At 52.1% G+C, this 23,925-nt stretch overlaps 1 protein-coding gene across 3 annotated transcripts; it reads left to right on the top strand.

The window, feature by feature from the left end:
• The first annotated feature begins 401 nt into the window (after nucleotides 1-401).
• On the top strand, nucleotides 402-23,131 carry EWSR1 (EWS RNA binding protein 1). 3 transcript variants are annotated; one of them, XM_054082537.1, is made up of 17 exons: nucleotides 402-669; nucleotides 4,587-4,623; nucleotides 4,878-4,929; nucleotides 7,127-7,250; nucleotides 12,206-12,392; nucleotides 13,760-13,927; nucleotides 14,615-14,829; nucleotides 15,204-15,384; nucleotides 18,163-18,200; nucleotides 18,730-18,762; nucleotides 19,588-19,706; nucleotides 20,253-20,382; nucleotides 20,747-20,869; nucleotides 20,957-21,137; nucleotides 21,514-21,611; nucleotides 21,934-22,210; nucleotides 22,835-23,131. In XM_054082537.1, exons 1-17 carry the CDS (start codon nucleotides 657-659, stop codon nucleotides 22,872-22,874), a joined length of 2,016 nt encoding a protein of 671 aa, XP_053938512.1. In that variant the 5' UTR covers nucleotides 402-656; the 3' UTR covers nucleotides 22,875-23,131. The 3 variants fall into 3 exon arrangements, with proteins under 3 accessions (XP_053938512.1, XP_053938513.1, XP_053938511.1); XM_054082536.1 differs by having other exon boundaries at nucleotides 553-669; nucleotides 18,166-18,200; XM_054082538.1 differs by lacking the exons at nucleotides 18,730-18,762; nucleotides 19,588-19,706; nucleotides 20,253-20,382; ... (3 more) ...; nucleotides 21,934-22,210; nucleotides 22,835-23,131 and having other exon boundaries at nucleotides 552-669; nucleotides 16,924-18,310.
• The last annotated feature ends 794 nt before the right edge of the window (nucleotides 23,132-23,925 follow it).

Here is a 23,925-nt window from a genome sequence, read left to right as displayed (position 1 = left end):
ATTGGATACTGGGAAAAACATCTTCACTGTCAGCAGTGAAGCCCTGGCAGAGGCTGCCCAAGGCAGTAGGGGAGTCTCCATCCCTGGAGAGGCTCCAGCCCCGTGCAGCTGTGGTACTTCAGAACACGGTGGGGCGGGGCTGATGGTCGCACTGGCAAAGCTCGCGGCCCTCCCGCCTCAGCGCCTCCATGACTCCATGGCTCCATCCTTCCTTCTGCTCCCCTCCCCGGCTGACACGTGACGCCCCGTGACGTCACAGCGCACCGCCCGCGCTCGGGCAGATACGACGCGCGCCGCGATGACGCCACGCGGCCCCGCCCCTCGCGCCCCCTCCCTCACCTCGCGCCTCCTGCGCGACGCGGACCAACGGCCGCGGGCTGAACCACTCAACCCAGGCCGAGGCGGGGGGTGCGCAGCGCAGAGCACCGCCGTTTAACAGCTCTCCCGAGAGGCCGACGCCGAGCCGAGGAGCTGTAGGTTTTTTTGTGAAGAGGAAGAATAGCTCCGAGAGCGGCGGAGCGGCTAGGACTCAGCTGTGCGTGAGGTCTCGGCGCGCGTTCTCCCCCGCCGCCGCAGTGGTGCGTCCCGCGGCGCATGCGCAGCGCGGGGCGGCGGCGCGACCGGACGCGGGGAGCGCGGAGGAGGAAGGCGAGAAAATGGCGTCCACGGGTGAGCGGGGCCGCGGCCTGTGGGGCGGGGAGGGCCGGCGGGGCGGCGACAAGTGGGGCTGGGGGAGGCTGGGGCTGGCGGGGCGGCGGGCGCGGGCCCCGCGCTGCGGTGGAGGCTCCCGCGCGGCCTCAGGGCCTCCCGCCCCCAGCCCGGATCGAGGCCAGGTTGCCCAGAGCTGCCGTGGCTGCCCCATCCGTGGAGGTGTTCAAGGCCAGGTTGGATGGGGCTTGGAGCCCCTGATCCAGTGGGAGGTGTCCCTGCCCATGATAGGAGGTGGAACTGGATGGGCTTTGAGGTACTTACCAACCCAGACCATTCTGTGATTCAACACCTGGATTTAAATACTGTGAAGGGATAGGACAAGGGGGAATGGTTTGAAGCTGAAAGGGGGGAGATTGAGAAGAGGTCTTAGGAAGAAATATTTTGCTGTGAGGGTGGGGAGGCCCTGGCCCAGGTTGCCCAGAGAAGTCGTTGCAGACGCGTCCCTGGAGGGGTTCAAGACCAGTTTGGATGGGGGTCTGAGCTACCTTATCTAGTAAGAGGTTGGAACTGGATGGGCTTTGAGGTCCTTTCCAGCCCAAAGCGTTCCATGGTTCGACACCTGGATTTAAATCCAACAAAGGGGAAAATGAAGGAATAGAACAAGGGGGAATGGCTTTAAGCTGAAAGAGAGGAGACTTGAGATGAGACCTTTGGGAGAGGAGTAGGTGAGAGTAATTAATACCTGTCAAAAATCCTTGCCAGAGTCACAGTGCTTCCTTTCCTTGTCCGTTGACATGCAGCGTGGGGTCTGAGCGCTGGCATTCAGTGGACAAAAGTGCAAAGGGGGAAAAGCTGCAGCTTGCATGGAGGGACGAGGAGGAGAGGAAAGCTGTGTTAGATCTGAATCCTCTCAGTACAGAAGGGGGCTCTAGGAAAGCTGGGGAGGGGCTCTTGATCAGGGAGTGCAGGGGCAGGGGAATGGTTTTCAGCTGAAGGAGGGGAGGTTGAAATGAGATCTTGGGGAGAAATGTTTTCCTGTGAGGGTGGGAAAGCAGGGGTTGGAACTAGATGGGCTTTGAAGTGTGTGAAAGGGGTCTGAGGGCACTGAGCTGCGCTCTGTCAGGAGATCCTGGTCCCCACCATGGACTGCTCGGCCTCTTCTGGCTTCTTGGGGTGGTTTGTGCTACAAATGTGACCTCTGAATAAAACTAGCAAAGGAAACACCCCTCCACTCCAGGGCCACAGCTAGTAGGTCAAGGGAGCAATTTGCCAGCCATGTTTACAGCAGCTGGAGGTCAGAGCTCTCCAGGACATGGAGTGTGAGGGAATAGGGCAGGTATCACCTCGGGGGGTAGGGGGAAGAGTTACTAAAGAAATGTGCCAGTGGGTTTGGCTAAATGGAGTTTAATACAGCTGGTTTTCCACTTAATGCATGGAAATGTTCTTCCATGGGAGCTGCTGTTTCAGGCTGCGCAGTTGTGTTCTTGAGCCTGGAGATATAGAAAGGTGAGGATTAATTTCCCACTGGAATAAAGGCCTGGAGATGGTTTTAGCTAATGAACCATAATATTTTTCTTTAGCATTTTGTGTTAATCTAAATTTGAGCAAATTAGAAGAGAGGGACTGTGGGAGACAAACTGCAGATTCAAACCCAGGCTGAATGGGGCTTGGAGCACCTTGATCCAGTAGGAGATGTCCCTGCCCATGGCAGGGGGGATGGAACTGGATGGGCTTTAAGGTCCCTTCCAACCCAAAACATTCCAGGATTCTATGATTCAACACCTGATTTAGATCCTACGGAGGGGGAACTTAAGGGATGTGGGATGAGTGTTGGACAGAAGAGTGTGTGCGTAGCTGGCAGCACTTCTGGAGTGCGGTGGGGTTGCAGGGACTGCCAGCAAGGGGTGGAAGACTGAGTGGTCCATACTCACCAGCCTGGCTGTTCTTTAACAGCCTGAAGGGCTGCAGTAACCCAACCAGGTGCAGAAAATAAGAATTAAATGAGGAGCAGGGAGGTCCAGTGGCTGGAGGGTGTGAGGAGATGGTGGAAGAGTGAAGGTGAATAAGAGGGAATGGGCATTGATGGTTTTTAGCACTCAGAATTTCACAGAGCTCAGAACCACCTGTAGACTGAAAGCAAGAAAGCAGTGACCCGGAATTTACCAAGCTAAGTGTTTCAATATTAAACATGCCAACCTGTAAAGAAAGCGGGAGTAGTGCCAGAGCAGTTTAACAACTTGTGCTCTGCATCTCGGAGTGCGGAGGACTTTGGAGAACAGCTCCATGCCTTTTTATTGTGTGTGATGTTTTGATCATCTTCCTTGTGTAGTGAATTCTGTGCTCTGATACAAAGTTGGAGTGAATAATATCTGTCAAAAATCCCTGCCAGAATCAGGGCACTTCCTTTCCTTGTCCATGGACACACATTCCAGGGTCTGAGCTCTGGCATCTGTGGAGCGAAGTGCAAAGTAGGAAAAGCTGCAGCTTGCATGGAGGGGCGATGAAGAGCTGTGTTAGGGATGACTCTTTCCAGTGCGGAAAGGGGCTCCAGGAAAGCTGGGAGGGGCTCTTGATCAGCAAGTGCGGGGATAGGATAAGAGGGAATCGTTTTCAGCTGAAAGAGGGGAGATAGAGATGAGATCTTAGGAAGAAACATGTCATTGTGAGGGTGGGGAGGCCCTGGCCCGGGTTGCCCAGAGCAGTGGTGGCTGCCCCATCCCTGGAGGAGTTCAAGGCCAGGTTGGATGGGGCTTGGAGCCCCTGATCCAGTGGGAGGTGTCCCTGCCCATGGCAGAGTTGTCACTTGAACCCAAAACATTCCACAATTCTATGAATCCATGTCCTCAAGGAACAGGGGGGTTTGGTGTATGAGAGCAGTATTTCCAGTATTGCTCCTGGCGCTCCATTACCTTCAGCTGCAAACAGCACCATCCAGGCGTTAGGTCAGTATTCCTTACAACCAGGAATGACTGGAGGCTGTGGGAAGTCAGCAGCTGGGTTCCTCAAATCTATAACCTTCCATTTTCTAATGAGATCTGCATGCCTCGAGGCATGATTGTGGTGGAAACACCTGCATGCTTCCTGAACAGGGCTGTGGCTCTGCTGCAGATGCCATGGCCCGAGAGCCAGGTCTGAACTCATTCCTGATCTCTGTCCTTGGGACCCCTGTGGTCCTGGGAGAGCTGGAATGAGAGGTACGGTTGGTCTCAATGATCTCAAAGGTCTTTTCCAACCCAGCAGTTCTTTGAGTCTGACTGGCAAGGTGTGGTGTGAGGGATGGATTGGACTTTTGTATAGTGACTGGAATGCTTGGTGACTTGGAAGGAAAGCATACATTTAGGAGCTGTAATCATCTCAAATATAGCCTTGTAATTGCCATGTGGATACGTTTTCCCTTCCCGCCAGCCAACCAGTTCACTACAGATCCTTCTGCTTGGATTTGCAGGATTTCAGTTCTCTGCATCCAATTGGCGTGGATTGGGGCTTTGGGAAGTAATTATTGCTGGTGCCAGCCTCAAACCTTGTTAGGGGACAAGTGTTAGAACTCCCCAGCCATTTGTTTGTGTCCTTGGAAGTTAAACAGGAGGGAAGCGTGGTGGTTTCTACAGACCTCAGTGCTTGCTTGAAACCAGTGTCAGCCCCAGTGTTGCTTTTGTTCCAGAACAAAACATCCTCCTCCTACCCCCCTTGGGTTAAATTAAAGTGGGGTCATTTGAGATCAAAGTTACAGCGGTAACAATGGAAGGGAAGAGAGGTTTTGTTTCCTTCAGAAGGACTGAAAAAGTGCGTTTACCTTACGCTCTTTTGACACTGGATTTTGAGCAGTTTATAGCTGCTCTTTCAAGCTGCAGGAGGAAATTCCAGCTGCCATGCTCTTACCCTGTTAATTTTGTTAAGCCTTTGTCAACCTTTTTTTTTTTTCTCTTTTCTTGCAGATTACAGTACCTATAGCCAAGCTGCAGCTCAGCAGGGGTGAGTAGCATTGTGGCCCTATCCCCTTTATTTCAAAAGCTGTAATGTAAGTATAGAATAACTGCAGTTAAATCTTCACTCGGGGATGTTTGCAAACCCAATAGTTTGCCTTTGGCTTCTGTATTCTATCACTGTTTCAACAGAAGCTATTTGAATACATGAAAATTACATTGTGATATGTGTTTTGCACCAGCCAGAAATACAGGAATGCGTTATAAATGTCTTTAATAAACACTTTTAAATTCATTTTGCAGCTACAGCGCGTACGCACCTCAGCCAGCGCAAGGATATGCACAGACCACCCAGGTAAAATGCAGGGCGGGTTTGTCACTCCTGCTGAATTACATGTAAACTCACACAGGAAACTGCACAGGGTTCTACCTGCCACAGAAAAAACACTGAGCATCAGCCACAAAGTCATTAAAATTTGTTGTGTAGCTTCCTGCCCAGCCGAGCTGCTTCCTTAAAACAACCAGGACATCAGGGAGCCTCGGCATTGCCCATCTTTGTTGGTGCGTCCGAGCCTGAGGTGACTGTTGGGAGGGTTCTCAAAGCCTAATTCTTGGTGTAAGCTCAGCATCACCATGTTGTAGGTGTTCTCAGCGCTGTAGGAGAGAAAAACCTGTATAAAAAAAAAGGAGGGATTTGCCATTTGTGAGGTTGCAGTGGTTGGGCAGAGGAGGAAATAGATGTTTTCATGGAGGTGTCATTGCTGAAACTGTTCAAACTCTCAGCTAGCTGTGCTGTGCAATGATGGTGATCTTTAAGAGGTTAATTAAACAGTGCTTACTTTTAATCCTTAGAATACAGGTTACTAAACCCATATTTGTTAACACACTCCAAGTGTGCTTCAAAGGTAAACTTTTGTCCTTAAAAAGTGGTGTGGGTTCATTTTCCCTCTCCTCTCCAGGGAGGTCTCTGAAGGGAAAATCCTGCTGTCCCAGAGTTATGTCTGTGTTACAGAGATAAGCCCCACTGCGTTCTCTTGTCGGAGCCCTACTGAGCAGCTTCAGATCGGTTTGTTCTGGTTGTGGCTACAGCTTGGCCGAGCAGGAGCTACTCCCTTATCTGCTGAGGCTCCCGCTGCCATGCTGCCGGCTGCTGCCAGTCCCGGGCAGGTGAGGCTGCACGTGTTCCTGCAGCAGGGTCAGGCCCTTCGGGGAAAAAAGTCAGGGTTACAAGTTCAGCCTTGGCATTTGGGACGGCTCAGATGAAGGTGATGGTGGTTTTTATTTTGAATGAGCGTTTTGAGACAGAACAGAGACAAGAACTGCTAATGAATGTGCAGGTGACATGGAGGGACAGGCGTGAGCAGTGCAGGAAGTGTAGGAGCAACCTCCTCCTGCATGAGGCTAGAACTGCCCAGCTAAACTCAGGTACAGGCAGATCGCCATGGGAGGTTTGCAGCATTCCCTGCCTCTGGATGTAGCGAGCTTCCACGGACGGAGCAGGGTTCAGTCTGCTCAAAGTTTTCCACTCTCAGTTGAGATCTGTGGATTGGGTTCAGGGACACTTAACACAGGCTTGGATCCCAGAAGGTGTTTAGGTCCTGAGCTCCTGCAGGAGGCAGTAAGTCCCTGTGGGAGCCTGGATATAAAGGCTTGTCTTCTTAAGCTGTAATGAGTTTTATCAAACAAAGCCACTGGCCTCACAAAGCTGCTGGAAGTTGGCTGGTGCCCGGAGTTTAGCCGGCTGGTCCATGGTGTGGGACTGAGGGTGCTCTTAGGCTGGTGAAACCGTGGCAATCCAGCTGCCCTTCGCTGCCGGTTGGCTCACCACTGAGGAGCTGCTTTGCGGCGTTGTCTCAGGATTGCGCCACACAAGGGGCAGAGCGGTTGTTTAGTGATAGTCTGGGCTTGAAAATGAGCTCCAGATGAGGTGCAAGTTGAAAGTTGACACCAGGAGGGCACTGGGATGCAAAGGTACCAGGACGGGAGTAGCTGGAACCAGGATAGTTTGGTGATGCCAAGCCCTTGGATGCTCTTGCTGCTTCCATCCTTGGATGTCTCCATAAACTTTCGTTTTTCAAACTGTTTGCCAGTGGATATAAAGAATATTCAGAAGAACTTCACTGAAACCTTAAATAGGTTTCTTTTCTTGAGCACTGAAGCAGTTTTGTGCTGAAGTAGCTGACTTGTTTCACTTTGTGCGGTTCTGCCCTCTGGGCACTCCGATATTTCAGGTTCCTGTGAGTGCCAGTGGGTACCTAGGCAGTCAGAAGGAGACGGATGCTTTCCTCTTTTCTTTACTTAGAGCAAAGGTGTGTGGTGAAAACAAGCGAGGCTGTGCGTCTGCTCCTGGCATGGAAAAGCTGCATTGTATCCTCATCACAGATCTGAGCTGAAATTTGCTGTAGCACCCAAACTCAGAGTAGCCTTGGCTGTGATTGCTTTTAGTGTCTTGCGTAACAGTCTGGGAACATCCTTAACAGTCTCTGTGTGTCTCTGCAATGCCTGTGTGTCCTTTCTGTCCATGAATTAAATCTGTGTCATCTTTGGAGCAGACGTACGGACAACAGAGTTATGGAACCTATGGACAACCTACCGACGTCAGCTACACGCAGCCCCAGACGACTGCAACCTACGGGCAGACCGCGTATGCGACCTCCTACGGGCAGCCTCCCACTGGTAAGAGTTCCCACACCTGGCTGATCCCGCTGATCCCAGGGGGAGAGCCAACTCAAACCATGCTGAGTTCTTGTGGGCAGCTCCAATGCAGGAGGGGCTTCCTTCCTGGAGAGAAGGGCAGGTTAGAAGGATGGGAAGGTGCAGATGGGCTGAGGATTGAATAAACGCGCTTGTTTAATTCTCCAGGGAAGCTTTTTGGTGCTGGTTTGTGTGGTGAAACTAAGCATGGCTGCAGAGTGTGCTTAGAGCAAAGCAGACGTGAGTGGTGCGGCTACACTGCTTGGCTGCTTCTCAGCCCTTGGGCTGCCCGAGAATCAAACCCATCAGAGCGATGTGTTCTGATAGCGTACCTGCTTATTTTCTGTCTTGTGCTTCCCACAATAGAAGGGACAAGTACAGGTTTGACCATTCCGCTCACTCTTGCATGGAAAACGCTGTCTTATCCCAGTATAAACTTGTGGCATTAACCCTTTAGGTTAGCACTAAAAACGTCCAGTGTCAGAGCACACACAGCATCAGTAAGAATTTTCCAGGCTGCGGTGCTGTTTGCCATCCCCACGTCTCTATAAAGTCTCTGAGTGGCATCATTTAGGGATAAAACTTCCACGACAGCCATGATGAGGCGTTTTGGGTGAATCTAACTCCCCTGTCATGCTGCTTTCTGAAGGGTAGACGGTACGGTTTGACATCCAGTCCTCCTGCCCACCACCTTTGCATGTTCCATGTTGTTGTTGAATTTCCAGGGCCGGCATCTATCCTAGATATTCATTATCCCAGATATATATTCATTAATGCACTGTGAACTGTTCCAACCTGTGCTTTTTGAGTTTTGTAAATAAGACTGTCTTAATTTCCAAAAGAAATTTGTGACATCGTTCAGTTTTGGTATTTTTGGACTGAATATTCAGGAGAGTTTGGTGCTGGAGTCACTGTCCCTGGAGGGTTTTAAAAGACAAGCAGACAGGGTGCTCAAGGATATGGTTTAGTAGTGGACAGGTATGGTTGGACTCAATCTCGAAGGTCTTTTCCAACCAAACGATTCTATGAATGTATGATCTGGTCACGGGAGCCATTGGGGAATGTTTCCCATGGAAGAGGTGGAGAGAAGTATTATTTTATAGTCTGTTCAGTTAGATGGCATTTGAATATCGGACATCTTTTTGTTGTTTTCATTTACAGTATATGGACACAAATGGGCAGCAAAAAAGGATTCGTGGGCTTCCAAAGTTTCTTTCTTGGAACTGTTTTGAGTCCTTTCATCCTTGCTGTTGACTCCAGTCCTGCAGGGCTCATAAGAACCTGTTGGTGTTGCTCTCCAGGCAGAGTGCCAGCTTGAATTATTCTTTCTACCCCTGCCTCTCCTTGTGGAGCCAGCACTGTGCAAATGAGACCGGGAGCGCTGAGAGTGTCTCTCTCTCTCTTTCTCTGCCTTCCGTACTAAACAAAGCCCAGGGTGTTGCCTGGAGCTCAGAGCTTCATGTTGAAAGAGCTGCGCAGGTTTTGCGGTTGAATCTCAGTTTGTTTTTCCTAGGCATTGCCTTTTTTTTGTGTGCAATTACTGAAGAGCAAAGTGCTTTTTCTTGTCTTAGCAGCGTATTTTTGGGGTGAGATGCTGCTGTGGTCAGGAAATTCAAACCCTGTGTGGATACACCCTCTTGGACTCTTCAGAAACAGGAGGGATGACTCCTTTGCATCACCTCAGGGCCAGTATGGCCCAGGGCCACCCTCCACCCTCAGGTCAGGCCTGTTGTAACCTGCCTGGGGACCTTTCTGTCTTAAGCAGTCTGCTGTCCATAGGATCATAAACTCCTAGAGTGGTTTGGGTTAGAAGGGACCTTAAAGACCATCCAATTCCAACACCTCTCACTAGACCAAGCTGCTCAAGGCCCCAGCCTTGTGCTGGCTCTTAGGCCACCCCAGTTGAGAGTTTGTGCCCAGGCTGCGCTCTCTGCAGCTGCTGGAAAAGGTGTCTTGGAGTCCCCATGTCACTTAGTTGTGGAGAAGGGGAGCTCGGGAGTCTGCAAGCTCCTCTGCAACTGCCTGATTCATCGACACCATCAAACCCATGGTCACGGTTTCCTCTTTAATCACAAGCATGAAGAGTAAATAAAGGGCTGCGTCTGTGAGGTTTGTTGACTCTCTAATGATCTTGTTTGAGGCAAAGACATCATTTCAAATGTTCCAGTATGAATCTTGTTTAAGGAGCTAAGTGGGAATTGCTCTCTAAAGACAGCCAGTCTCTGTGAAATTCGGGGTTATGTGTATTTTAAGTTTCTCATGTATTTAGAATTGAAATGAATACACTCATAGCTGCCTTGGCTACCGCAACAGTCTGTTGTACCAAAACAGAGCAGAGAGAGGGCAGCCTCTGCGTCCCTTTCTCCAGACCCTCGCTAGTAGGAGATCCGTGCGAAGCAGGAGTTGGCTCTTTGGGACACACAGACCCCGTGGGGGCCTCTGAATGCTGCATGTGTCAGGAAGCAGCCTTCAAAACCTGCTGCTGGCTAACATGAGGCCTGCTTGTTTCAGAATAAATCTCTTTGAATCCAGTGTTCTCAGTTAATGTTCTATGAGGACCAAATCTGCATGGTTCCCTCTACCTGAGCGTTCCTCGATTTCAGTAAGGGTTTGCTTGCAGGCTTGGATGCATTGAGAGGAAACTGTGCCACATAGCTGGATTTCTAAAGCAGGTGATCAAAGTTCTTCTGTTGCCTTTCTCTCACGCTGTCTGTTGTGCAGAACTCACCATTTATCTTTCTGACTGGTGGGAATGTAACATAAAGGCTCCCTCAAAATACAGCTCTCGAGGATTTTCATGGTACATAAACCAAGTTGTTGAAATGAAAATGTAGACCGGGGGATGTTGAATCACTGCTTTTTCTTTCTTTGATACAAACCCTTCCTGCTGAGCACACTTGCACAAGGGAAATGCTCTGTTAGAGCGTTGAAATTCGGGATTTTTTTTCCCTCCCTTTTATCCCATTGAGTGCAGAGCTAGGCATTAGCAAACCTGCTGCTTGCTTGATCAGAGAGGTTGGTGCTGTGTGATAGGGTCTCGGGTATGGGAGGACTGCGCTGTGGCTCCGAGTCCGACAAGAGCAGTCTGGGGCAAGGCTGTGGCTTCGGCGGCACTTACCACAGGCTGTGCTTACGCAGGCAGCAGCCTGGTTTAGAATGTGGTTAAGCTTCTGCCGGGGTAAATAAGGATTCCCATGATGTCGGTGCTCTCTATGGAAACGCTGGTGGCTGAGTTTTAAGCATGTGGACTGTATAATGTGTCCAAGGCTGTAAAAATCGTCCTCACTTTATGCTGTTCAGTATCACCCCATTCCCCCTTCTCAGCCAGGAACAGGACTTTGCTTTTCAGAGAGCTTCTCAGCGAAAAGGAATAACCGCAATGAAAGTTGATGTGCTGATTCATGCCAGTTATTTCCTGCTGGGAGACCAGGTTTCCCTCTTGCTATTGTGTACCCAGGTCAGCAGCCCCGCGGTGTGGGAGCAGCCCATGGCATTCAGCAGCAGGGGGGCAGCGTGACAAGCATGGGGGGCCAGGGCAGGAGGAATGAGGATTGTAGGAGCGGGCAGGAGCTCATAGGGAGCTGTTGAAGGTGCCAAGAGTGGGCAGACCTGTATCCCCTTCGTCAGGACCCTGAGGCTTACCGGAAGACTCCAGACTGACGCTTGGGATGGAAAGCTGAGGATTGTTTTTGTAGCTAGTGTGCTGTGCAAACTTCCTCTTCTCACTTCCCTTCCTCTCTACATGCTGATTCCGAGAGCCGATGGGAAGGGCCCTGATTTTGTGGCAGGGTTGGCAAGATGTGGAAGTGCCACTGCTGCTCAGTGCATTCTACTGGAAGTGCATTTGGTTTGCAAATTAGGGATTTGAAATAAAAAGCTGCAGCACCATTTGCCTAAATTGCGGAAGAAAGAGTCACAAGTCTCCTATGTTTATTAAAAACAAGAAACAGTGGAGAAGCTGTTACCTTAATTGCTTGCAATTAATAACACATCAGTAAGACTCAGTCCAGTTGGCTGCTCTTTGGCAATGGAGAGTTTATATTTGTAGTAACTTAGCCTTTGCTAACACAACTTTTAATTGATATTTAAACCTGCTTGCCAGGTTCTTGACTAAAAAAACCTACCGTGTTAGGACCGGGTTCGTGGTTGACCTTTGTGACAAGCCAGACAGTCAGGTAAATCATACAGTGGCAGCAGCTGGAATGACTGATTTACATGGAACTGATTTGGCATCTTGGATATTGTCAAACTCTTCAGAAATAAATGTATGAGCTCTAGGCTTTATACATAAAATGAACTGAAATACTAAGAAAAGCCAGGTACATAAAACATCAGGAGGTGCCTCATGTCTTTTATGACCTTTTGTTTCAGTTAAAGCCAAAGTAAAGTGCTTTTCTTTTGTTTTCAAAGTTACTTATTTAGGGTAAGACTTCATAAATGGCTCAGAAAGATTTGTCAAGCCAGCCTTGTGTTGTTTAGTGCTTTTATTGTTCAAAACAGCTGAAATCGATGGGATTTCTTGTACTTCAGAGCTAACGGGAGCTTTGTTTGGTCTTCCTGTGTTCAGGAGTCTTTTCATGCCTGAACTTGCCCGGTGCGCACATTATTATGGTAGCTCTGACCTTGGTAGCTGTAAACAAAAACAGCTTTGGGGTGCTGATGGGAACAAAACCAGCTGTGGGGTGGCTTCCAGAGAGCTCCCCAGAGTGTGAATTTGGTTGTGAGGTGGGGCTGTAGGTAAGGCTTTCCAGGGCAGGGGGTTTCCAAGGAAGGCGAAGGGTGGCATGGGATAGTTCATCACTTTGGGTTACCTGCAGTATCTCTGCTGTGGTGGAATCGGTGCTGTACCCGATGATGAATCGCCAGCAGATGCACTGTGCTCTGAAATGTGGCAAGCGAAGGCCTCCGAACTAAAACCGAAGCTGTTTCTGTCGTAGGCTACAGCGCACCGACCGCCCCGCCGGCGTACAGTCAGCCCGTCCCAGGGTATGGCACAGCCGCCTACGATACCAGCACCGCCACGGTGACCACCACCCAGGCCTCCTACGCCGCGCCCTCTGCCTACGGCACCCAGCCCGCCTACCCAGCCTATGGGCAGCAGCCAGCAGCGCCTGCTCCCGCCAGGTAACTCCGCATCCTTCTGAGTCTTTGCTGGCTCTGCCTTGAGCTGGGGCTACTGGATTTGTTTGCACCTTGGCTCTGCCTCTTGTGCTTTACACAATCCCGTCATGTCTCGGGGCCGGGGGAAGCTGCGTAGGTAGGTTCTGTGCTGGCACAGTGAGTCAGCGCTGTTAGTGGGAGACGCAGAGAGCAACCGAGCAGCAAAAATGGGCTCTTGACTCACAATGTGGAACAGAAAATGGACCAGGCTGATGGATCTTGAGTCACAGGGTCAGACAGGATACTGTTACGTGCCGTGACTTCTTGAGTGGATGCACAGGCTGTGGACAGTTTCCTTTTTCAATCTCTCATGTCTGGGCACCCTGAATAGTATATTTATATTAATTGTTTGCTCAGGATATGAAAGAATTAGAATACGTAATGGAAACTTGTTTAGTAGCGAGTTGAAACCACTTTGTTCATTTACCTGATGTTTGTAGCAACCACTCTGGTAAGGAAAGGCGGAGCTTGGCACAGCCCTGTCCCTGTCTGGCTGATTGCACTTTAAAATGTGAATCCTGACATCATTTAAAATCATTTTTTCCCACCTCATACAACAAAAGTAGCTTAACTCTTTTTACTCCACTCTGATAAACACTTAAGAGATCTTTAACAGCACGGGACAAATAGGAAAGAAAGGGACATGTGAGTCGCATTCAAAGGGTTCTCTTTGTTTTCAGGCCTTGAGAGTTAATACTAAACCGAGTCATGGAGTGGTTTGGGTTGGCAGAGACTTTTAAAGGTCATCCAGTCCAACCCCCAACATCCTTTCCCTTTCATCGGATATCGTATATGGGGCGATATCTGCTTGCACTGGATTCTAAACCAAACAATGGTGCATTTAACCAACAAAGTTTCTGGCTGCTTTTGCATGAATCGCTGCCAACCGTTGTACAAAACCAGCTCGGCTGGAGGGGCAGCGCTGCTGACCGCTCTCCTGGCCATTCCATGTCCTCCGCTCGTTCCAGAGCCAAAGTCTAAATCCCTTGCCTTGGGTTTCATAACACAGCCAGCGGACAGAAGCCGTGGGACTCTGGGCTCTCTGTTCAGGATGCTGCCTGGGCCTTTGGTGTGCAAATACCCAGTCTGCAGGTGCTAAAATGCATAGTGTTTAATAAGCATCTGTCAGCTGCTCCCAGAGCCACCGACACCTGCGTGTTGCCAGCTTGTGGCACTGCCCGAAGAAACAGGCAGATCTGTTCTGCCTTGGGGAGGGATCTGAGCCCTTTGTGAGGGAGGGATCCGAGTGGAATCTGAGTCCCTTATCAGGAAGGGATCTGAGCCCTTTGGGGGTCTGCACCAACATTTTCTTGTTCCAAATTGCTCTGTAGACCCCAGGATGGCAGCAAACCAGCAGAGACCAGCCAGCCGCCATCAAGTACAACAGGCTACAGCCAGCCGAGCCTGGGGTACGGGCAGAGCAACTACAGCTACCCCCAGGTGCCCGCCAGCTACCCCATGCAGCCGGTCAGCGCGCCGCCCTCCTACCCTCCCACCAGGTAACGCTCTTGGCAGGCTCAGCCTTCCGCGGCCAGTGCGGGGACTGTCCGGTTGGCTTGGACAAAAAGCCTTTGTCCAAGGGGTTTTAAATGAACAAGTGGAAAAAGAGGTTTCGGGGAGGGAGATGTGGTTCTTGATGTACGCCGGGAAGACACGGCGATGACTGCTTGCAGAAGTGTCTCTGCATACACACCTACAGTAGCGAGAGGTGGCATTGACAAACGTTTGTAAGACAGAGACAGAGTGTGTTATAGTGACCTCTTTTGCCTTTTTGGCTCACCTCTTCCCCTCAGGCATCTTTAATACACTCTTGATGACTTCTGAAGTGTATGTTTTGAAATACTGAAAGCCGAAGGTGTGCGAGAGGGGAACTGAGTTATTGTCCATCAGCTGAAAATATCCCAGTGCCGAGGCAGAAGGGGAGCCAGTTGCTTGTGTTGCCGCTGTTTTTTGTCCTCCCTCTTTCTAGAGGCAGGAGTTGTGAAGGCACGCTGGGTTTTGCATTTAGCAGGCTACGAGGTTATTTGGCTCCTACCACTGACCTGGCCTCCATAGAATGACTTTGCCTTTTTTAAATGGTTTACGACACTACATATGGCTCATAATTGCATTGCCTTCTGCAGCCTAATGCATATTGTCAGTGAATTGGCTCATCTTCCCATCTTTCCAATGCTTTTATCTTCTAGCTATTCCTCCACACAGCCAAGCAGTTACGATCAGAGCACTTACTCCCAGCAGAGCACCTACGGGCAACCGAGCAGCTATGGCCAGCAGAGCAGCTACGGCCAGCAGAGCAGCTATGGGCAGCAGCCCCCGCCGACCAGTTACCCGCCACCGACTGGCTCCTACAGCCAGGCCTCCAGCCAGTACAGCCAGCAGAGCAGCAGCTACGGCCAGCAGAGTGAGTGCTCTCTGCCGAGCCGCGTGGGTACAGAGCACAGGGCCAGGCTCCGTTACCCTTGGCAGGGTGGGATATCTCTAGAGGGGGCTTTCCTGGAGCTCCTTTCAGTACTGGAAGCTGCTCTAAGGTCTCCTCGCAGCCTTCTCTTCTCCAGGCTGAACAATGTCCTGTTGGTAGGGCCTAACTTAAACTGGCAAACAGAAAGCGGCCAATCTCTCCTTAAGTTAACACTGTTGCTGTGAGCACTGTAGCTACCAATTGTTGTGATTGTGTTCTGATGCTGAAGGCAGGCGAAAGGGCTTAAAAAGGGGATGGGGAGCGTTGAGCCCCTTTCATCTGCAACTCCCTAACATTTTTGTTACCAACTTCCTCAGGCTCATTCCGTCAGGACCATCCTAGCAGCATGAACGTATACGGACAGGAATCTGGAGGCTTCTCAGGCCCAGGAGAGAGCCGGAATATGAGCGGCCCTGATAACCGGGGCAGGGGAAGAGGGGGATATGATCGCGGAGGCATGAGCAGAGGTGGGCGGGGAGGAGGACGCGGTGGAATGGGGTAAGAGCAAACCTTTTCTCCTTTTACCTAATTCTGGTTTACCCGTAGGATTTGAGATGGAAAGAAGGGACTGAAAGGTTGACATTCCCAACGGCACTTCCATGGGGATCATTGCTGTATAGCAGCATGGCTTCTAATCCATGGAAATATAATCCTAGGGGAAAGAGGAGCAGGATCTCTTTTGTTTTTCCTGCAGCTGGTGGGGCCCCGAGAGGGGATTGGGGGTGTTGCTAAACCTGGAACTTTCAGCTCCCTTCATGGTCGTGCAGAGGTGAAATCCTCTGTGGGGTTTAACAGTAACTGTGGCTGGAACACACACAAACCTTCCGCCAGGTCCGGGAGTCAATCCCTGTCCCTCAGCAGTGGGATCTGGGCAGTTCAGGTACATGCAGGGCTGAAGCCTCCTGTTAGCCCTGTGTTACACCGACAGCCTCTTCACCTTGGCACACGAGCTACGTCTGTGCCTGGGGCAGGCTGCTGCTGTCAGAGCCATGACTCCGAGCGGCCAGAACGCTTAGAGCTTGGCTGTGCGTGAGGAAAGACCCTGAGAAAGCAAAGACATCGTATGGCTGCCCAAACTGCTCCCCCTCGGAGCTTCGAGGTGGTCTGAATCAGTTTGGCCATTCTAACTGGTGGCCAAACCTGGTTTGGAAACCTGTGCCTTCAGGTCAGCGGTGTCTGTCCCTGTCTGTGCTGTTTGTTTCACTAGCGGCAAGGAAGGAGGGCTAATCCTAAAGGCTCCTAAGAGAAGGAGGAGGCAGCTTTGTGTGTGTTCCATCCCCTCACGCTGTCGCACAGAGCTACGCAGAGTGTCCCAAGGTGTACGCGGTGTGGGATACACCGTGCTGGCCCTGCTGCTTGGCAAGGGCAACTGGAATGGCAGCTTCTCCTTGATAGGCAACTCCTCACGGTGTTTTACAACCTTGTAGCAACTAGAGTCGGGCAATCTGTAGGTCCTGTTCTGCGTAGCTCTGGCGAAATGAAGTGGCATGAAATCTTTAGCAGAGAAATACAACTTACCAGTGCATGGAAACAGAAGAGAGACACTGGCTTCAATTGGCTTAAGCGGAACCAAGTTCTGCAGTCCTGCGTAAAGATTTCACCCATGATGTATTTATCTCTAACGGTTTAAAGTAGATGTAGGCACTTGAAATGTTCTATCATCACATCTGAAAATTTCTAGCCCCTTCGGAGCTTCTCATGCAAAAGTGTTGTCATCTTTGTCTCTGATTTCACCCCCTAATCCGAGCTTAAATTGCGTACATAGTGATTTCCACCTGAGCAGGCGGTTACGCAGGGAGCCCTGCTTTACGGACGCAGGCTTTGTGCCGTCCGTAGACAAGGTGGCCTTCCCTGAGCAGGTAGGGCAACTCGGCCCCTCTTATCATGCTGTGGTGATGGATTTCAGTGCCTCCAGCAGGTAAGGAGCTCGATGTTATTCACCTGCCCTTTTTCGTTGACTCGATTATTTGATATTTTCATTGGCTGTTATAAACATGGAAACTTTTTAACATGCTTTGTCGCATTTATATGCTACAGGTTACAAAGTGAGAGCCTTGTATACACTTCAATACTTAAAAAGTACCCGTACTCAGTACTCAGCCGGCAGCATAATGAAAAGTGGGACTAGACACGGTGTCCATATGGAGAGGAAAAATATACATAGGATATTTTTAACCCAATGTGTATTCATTGTATAAATGGAATCCTTCTGTAACTTTGGTAACTGCGTACTTGTTGTTTGGTAATAAAACCAAGAGGAGGTATTCTACTATAGAATTGTGTAACGTTAAAGAAACGTGTAAACCTATGTGTTTAACGAGAGAGACATTACGTAAATGGTGTGTACTTTAACCAAAGGAGGCAAAGCTGCATGCAACAGCTTGAAACTGTGTATTGACAACTTCTTTTTCTCCAGTATTAGAGGTGCAATACTTGCTCGAAAATAGGCGGTGCTCTCCCTCCTCTGCTCGTCTCCTTCCAAACAGCTTTTTGTCTCTCCAAAAAAGAGCCAAGAAACATCAAAAAGCCTTTTCAGGTGGCATTTTCCTAATTAACCAGTTCTCAAAAGCGGCCTCAGCCGCAGGCTTTTGCAGGAAGCCACAGCAGTGAGTTGCCATTGGCGCCTGCTGAAATCTGCCCGTCTGGTCTGTGTCCACAAAGCTGCACCCCAGGCCTTCAAGCCCCCCACTCTGTTCTGTAAGCTCGCCCTCCACAGAGACATGTTAAATTCAGTAACGACCTGAATGTATGCCTTTTATTCCGAGGTTTTTAGCGGAAATGTCATCTGAACTGTGTTGTAGGCATCGCGTGTGGTTGTCTGCTCTCTTTTGAACTGTTAATGTCAGGGACCCGCGGGCTCATTCCGCTCCCGTGCTGCCAAGGGCCGAGGGTGCACCTTTATGTACACACAGAGGGGAGGGAGTTGACCCAGTGAACGACCTCACAATTTCTCTGAAGCGAAAAAACCCAATTTTATAATGCTCAAAACCCATTTTTTTGCCAAGTATTGCACTGATAATACCCGTACGAGTAATGCAAGGGTACCGACAGCAAAGTGGTGTCCTAAACCAGACAAGCGAGGTTGCGTTATGTGTAAAGGAGCTTTGAGCCAGCTGCCCTGAAGAAAGGCATAGTGCCGAGATGAGAGAGAGAGAGACAGATGCATTGTTTGGAGATGTTTTAGCCAGTGCCCTTCTTCCCTGTGAGCCGCAGAGGCTCCGAGCGGTACTGGCTTTGTAAAGGGAAAGGCCTTCATTTCTTCGTTTATCCCCCCAGCAGCGCTGGAGAGCGAGGTGGCTTCAATAAGCCTGGTGGTAAGTTTTTGAGCATTACAATGGATAGTGTTAAAAAAAAAAAAAAATGGCAGTCAGTTTTTAGCACAAAGTATAATTTTTTTATTAGTTTAAGTGGTTAAAATGACATATGCAACGAGCCCGTAACGGGTACAGCCGGCAATGCCCAGGGGTATGTGGTTACAGGACACAGCGTAACTCGGAACCGAGTTGAACAACCGCTTCTGTAATTTGGGGAACGTTTAAATGGATTTGGATTTAATAAATTGTGCTTTTGTAAAGTAACTTTTTATTAATGAACATAAAACTGATTGGCCTGGTAAAGCATTAAACTAAAGAGTAATAGTGGTTAACGTTTGGAAAGGCTGCTAAGGTAGCACGGCGGTCAGCGAGGCGGAGGTGCATTGCTGCTGTTTGTGCAGCGCAGGTCAATTGGAGTTAACAGCGCCGTCGAAGGGCGGTTATCAGTAGATAGCGTTGTGTGTGTCGGTTCTGCAGCCTGCAAGGCCTGCACTAACACCGCTTCTTGTGCTTCTTTCCCGCCCGGCAGGACACATGGAAGAAGGACCGGACCTTGATTTAGGTAATTGCCAGTAACTGCTCGTGCTCTCTCCTGCGCTCGTGGAGACTTCTATGCTTGTTTGCTGCTCCAGACAAGGGTGGCAGACACCCTGTGGCGTCCCTGTCTGTAGAACACCAGGATGCTCTCCGTTCACAGCCTCTTTCTGGCTGTTTCATTGCTTTCTCAGTTCCCAGTTCATCCAAACAGCTGGACTGGTGGAAAACCCCACGTGTTTGTGAGATGTTTGCCCTTCTCTGCAGGAGTTGGGGAGCAGCTCTGCAGCTCCTGAGTCCAGCAGAAAGCCCTTCCCAAGCAGCCCTAGCCCGGAGCTTGTGTGCGCTTGTCCAGTAGCCTCCCCTTGTGCCACTCCTGGCTGACTGCCGTGCAGCTCTTTCCTTCCTGCCGCACAGGCGTGTCTGGAACTTATGCGTCAGCCTTCCAGCTTCAGCACAGTGCTGCGGAAAGAGGGAGTTAGCATAGCGAGAGGGTTGGATGTCCACATGTGGGAGTCCAAAGGATGCATGGGTCTTCCTCACCTCTGATTTTGGGTGTTTCCTGTTATAACTAAGCGGTTTTAACTCCGCTGTTCCCTCAGCGCAGGGTGGGGACTGTCTGTCTGTGGCAGGAGGGACAGCCAGGCCAGGTTGGCAGTGGGATGCAGGCCATGAAAGATGGAGGTGTCGGAACATCCCGCTCTCGGTGCCTGTGTTTTCCTCTCCATTTGTACATGGGGTCATTGAGAACGAAGGTGCAGCTGGCTGAGGGGATGACACGATGGAAAGCTCTCTGTTTGGTTATGTCAGTGCCTTTCCTCACCCTGCAGTGATGCCCTGAATTCTTTCCTAGGCCCTCCCATGGACCCGGATGAGGACTCAGACAACAGCTCCGTCTATGTGCAGGGACTCAATGATAATGTGACCCTCGAGGATCTTGCAGACTTCTTCAAGCAGTGCGGGGCTGTCAAGGTGAAGCAGAACGTAGGGAAAAGGGATCACCCACCACCTCCCTGCCTGCAGAGGGGTCTCATCTCCCTTTAGCCCTTCGTTTCCAGGAGGTCCCTGGCTTGTTGGGCAGTACGGTGACAACAGCCTGGTGTTGATCCATAGCCCAAGCTTTCCCAAAGAACCTTCGTCCCTCAGCAGTGGGATTTAAGTGCCAGTGTGTGCAGCTGTGGAGGAAGCAAGACTGTGGGTTGGCTGATGTGGGAACTGTGGCAGCATGAGGCGCCAGGGCGGTGGGGAGAGCAGAGGAAGATGTGGGGAGACTGCAGCTCAGTTCTGGGTGTGCATGGAGAGGCCTGTTGGGCCAGGTAGTGCTGTCTGATGCCAGGTCCTTTGTTCCTTGGGTTGTCCAGGCAGTAGCTGCCACCCATGGTGAGCTAGAGGAGCCCTTTTCCACTCTGGAATTGCCAAAACGGGGTTTGTTGGCCTTCAGGCAAAAGCAGAGGAGACTAAATACGCACTCGGTTTATGGAGGCGATGACTTGAGGTGGTGCTTTGTTGCCTTGCCAGGTGAACAAGAGGACCGGGCAGCCTATGATCAACCTCTACATCAACAAGGAAACCGGCAAACCGAAAGGTGATGCCACTGTCTCCTATGATGACCCATCTACTGCCAAAACGGCTGTCGAATGGTTTGATGGTGAGTGGAGGGGGATGTTTTTGGATGGAGTCACTTTGTTATCCATTTTGGAACTAAATTCTTGTGTGAGGAGGATCAGATGGTCCAGGGCTGGCTTAGGCTGTCAGGCTTTGGCCGAAGAAGTTTCTGGTTTTGACTGGAACAGCTACGCATGGGGCTTGGGTTGTGGTTGTCCTTCATTGTCTGAGTTTTTGTTGCCTATTCTCTCGAGTAGCAGGAGTTTATCCCAATGCCACGGGTGTCTGCTCTTCCTGACACTCGGGTAGAGTGTTCCGTGTGGTTAACGGCTGTGTGTGATACTGAGCTGCCGTAAGCAGTGGAGCACGCAGCACTCAGTGATGCCATTCCTTCGTGTTCCTCCTAGGGAAGGATTTCCAGGGGAGCAAACTCAAAGTCAGCCTGGCACGGAAGAAGGGCCCGATGAACAGCATGCGAGGTGGGATGCCACCCCGGGAGCAGCGGGGAATGCCTCCCCCACTCCGTGGAGGTAACGGCCAGCACCCACCCAGCTGCACCCCGTCGTCCTCTTGCTGTGGCTGCTGCCACCCAGGATTAACAGAGACTTCCTTGCCAGGTCCGGGGGGACCCGGTGGCCCAGGGGGTCCCGGTGGCCCAAGCGGCCCCATGGGCCGGATGGGAGGCAGAGGTGGAGGAGACAGGGGTGGCTTCTCCTCGAGAGGACCGCGGGGATCCAGGGGAAACCCGTCCGGTGGGAGCGTCCAGCACCGAGCTGGCGACTGGCAGTGTCCCAATCCGTAAGTAGCCCGTGCTGCCCGCGTCTTCCGGCAGCTCCACGTGAGCCTGGCACCTCTGCAGCCACTGCACTGTGGTGACTACAGCCATCTCTCATCTCAAAGCGCCTTTTGTCTGAGATGCTGCCTGGGACAAATGGGCCTTTCCCGACATAACATGCCAGGCCTTCCGAGGAAGCCCCTTTGTCCCGTGCGGAGTGGGGAGGGAGAGAGCTAGTGTCATTGCCAGAGAGCTGAGTCGGGAGGCTTGCTCCGGGGCCTGCTTTTGTGTCTCCTCCTCCTTCCCTGCTTGGTTTCTGTCCTCCCCGGGAACAGCTAAGCAGCACTTCTGAAGCCAGGAATGCCTTCCCAGTGTTTGCTAACTAGTGTTTGTACCCAGGGGCTGTGGGAACCAGAACTTCTCCTGGAGAACGGAGTGTAATCAATGCAAGGCTCCTAAGCCAGAAGGATTCCTTCCGCCCCCATTCCCCCCTCCAGGTACGTGTGCAGTGGAGCGCGTGGCACCTTGCGTTCCGGCGCGCTGCCCCAATCCTGCTCTGGGGCTTCCCAGGGAGTGGCTGCTCCCAGCTCCAAGAGCTGCTGCAGCTTCACCTTTCCCTGAGCTGCAAAATGGACGCCAGGAGCACTCATTCCTTCCACAGTTCCCAGTTCTTGCTGAGCTTCCTGGCTCTTCTAGGCGCTCTCTGCGGTGCTTGGGTTCCCCAAAGCACGGCTTCCACCGGGTTTGAGAGGCTGGCGGAGCGTCTGGAGCGGGGTGGCTCTCCCTTCGGAGCACCCTGAGCCTTCTCCTCTCTCCCAGGTGGTGAGCGTGGCCGAGGTGGCCCCGGAGGGATGCGCGGCGGGCGCGGAGGTGGCCTGATGGAGCGTGGGGGACCCGGCGGCATGTTCAGAGGTGGCCGTGGCGGAGACCGAGGCGGATTCAGAGGAGGCCGCGGTATGGATCGAGGGGGCTACGGAGGTGGTGGCCGGCGAGGAGGAGGAGGAGGCGGCCCTGGGGGTCCCCCCGGCCCTCTGATGGAGCAGATGGGAGGAGGAGGCAGAGGCGGCCGGCGCGGAGGACCAGGAAAGATGGACAAGTAGGTCCAGGGGTGGACAGAGCCAGGGCTCTACTCGGTGGCACTGGGGAGAGGGGACGGGGTGGCACCAGGGTCCTGCCCAGGCACCCAGGGTGGGTTGGGGGGATCAAGGGGGTGGCGAGGTGATGGGAAAGGGGGGTGGAAGGATGAGAGGGTTGGGATTGGGGTATAAGGGGGTGGGGGGGCAAAAGGGGAACAGGAAGGGGGGACAAGCAGAGGGGTGCGTTAAGGGGGGCCACACAGCTGGTTCAGTGAGGGGTGTGTGTGAAGGAGTGATGGTGGGGGCTGAAGGGGTGGCGGGGGGCACAAAGAGGTGTCAGGGCAAGGAGGTTGCGGGGGGCAGGGGCAAGCAGCTGGAGGAGTGGGAGGGGCAGAACAAGGGAGAGCAAAGTGGGGGGAACAAGTTTGGAGTGTTGGGGTAAGAGGGTGGAAAGGGAGTAAAGGGGAGGAACGTGTTTGGAGTGTGGGGGACAAAGATGTGACAGAATAAGGAAGGGGAACAAGTAGGGGGTGTGGTGGGCAAAGAGGTGAGGAGGTGAGGGTTTGGAGGGAGTGAGGGCCCTGCCCCAGCCCCGGGGGTCTCTGGGTGCAGGCCCCAATGCACCCTCTCCTGCCTTTCTGCAGGGGTGAGCACCGCCAGGAGCGCCGGGAACGGCCCTACTGACCCCCTGCCGCTGCAGTTGTACCAGATTTATTTTTTAAACCAGAAAAAAACCAAAACAAAAAAAAAAATCCAACGTTTTAAATTTATAATTCCGTATTTATAATGTTGGCCACAACATTATGCCGGCCCCTGCCCCGCATTAGTCTCTCACCGTTGTGGAGAACCACTGCGCCCACTCTGGGCCGCCGCGTTCCCCCCCCTCCCCTCCCGCGGCTGTGACGCTGTTAACGGTTGTGACGGTTTTTTAAATAAAAATTCCCGATGTTTATACCCGCACTGCTCTGCGTGCGACTGGGAGCAGCCCCCCTGTCCCCATCTGTGTCCCACTCGTGGGGCAGTGTGACACCTCTCCATGTCCCACCGCTCTGGTTTGCTGTCACCCACTCCCCTCCCTGTGTCCCACTCTGGGTGCGGTGTTTGGGAGCTGCGTGTGTCCCCCCTCGAGTGTCAGTGTCCCAATCCCACCCTGTGTCTGGAGTGGGGAGCATGGGGTGTGACCCCCATTGTGTCCCATGTCCTGGGGGTTCTGAGTGTGACACCCCTCTGTGTCTCACTTGGGGGGCAGTGTGACACCCCCCATGTCCCATTCTGGGGCCGGGGGGGTGTCACTGTGTCTTGGTCACCTTCTGCGTCCCACTGTGGGTGCGTGGGGGGTGGTGTGTGAGCTGTGACTTCCCCCTGCGTCCCACACCAGTGTCACTGTCCCCTCTCCCTCTGTGTCTGTTCCACTTGGGGGGCAGTGGGACCCCCCCCCCACACCGTGTCCCACCACACTGGGGTCACTGTATCCTCCTCTGGGTGCAGGAGGAGAGGGAGCAGGTGGTGTCACCCCCCCCACATCCCACCACAGCCCCCCACTGTGTCCATGTCCCACTCTCGGTGCCGGGGGGAACCAGTGTGACACCCCTACACCCCGTGTCCCACCACACTGGGGTCACTGTATCCTCCTCTGGGTGCAGGAGGAGAGGGAGCAGGTGGTGTCACCCCCCCCACATCCCACCACAGCCCCCCACTGTGTCCATGTCCCACTCTCGGTGCCGGGGGGAACCAG

This window comes from Cuculus canorus, chromosome 17 (genome assembly GCF_017976375.1).
Source record: "Cuculus canorus isolate bCucCan1 chromosome 17, bCucCan1.pri, whole genome shotgun sequence".
Lineage (NCBI taxonomy): Eukaryota > Metazoa > Chordata > Aves > Cuculiformes > Cuculidae > Cuculus > Cuculus canorus.
The sequence above is the reverse complement of the archived record's forward strand: the minus strand, read 5'-3'. Positions and strand labels throughout refer to the sequence as shown.

Coding starts and splice junctions, on each gene's coding strand:
- EWSR1 (XM_054082537.1), top strand. Junction 15,385..18,162: donor GGAGGACGCGGTGGAATGGG/GTAAGAGCAAAC, acceptor TTATCCCCCCAG/CAGCGCTGGAGAGCGAGGTG. Junction 20,383..20,746: donor GGCTGTCGAATGGTTTGATG/GTGAGTGGAGGG, acceptor TGTTCCTCCTAG/GGAAGGATTTCCAGGGGAGC.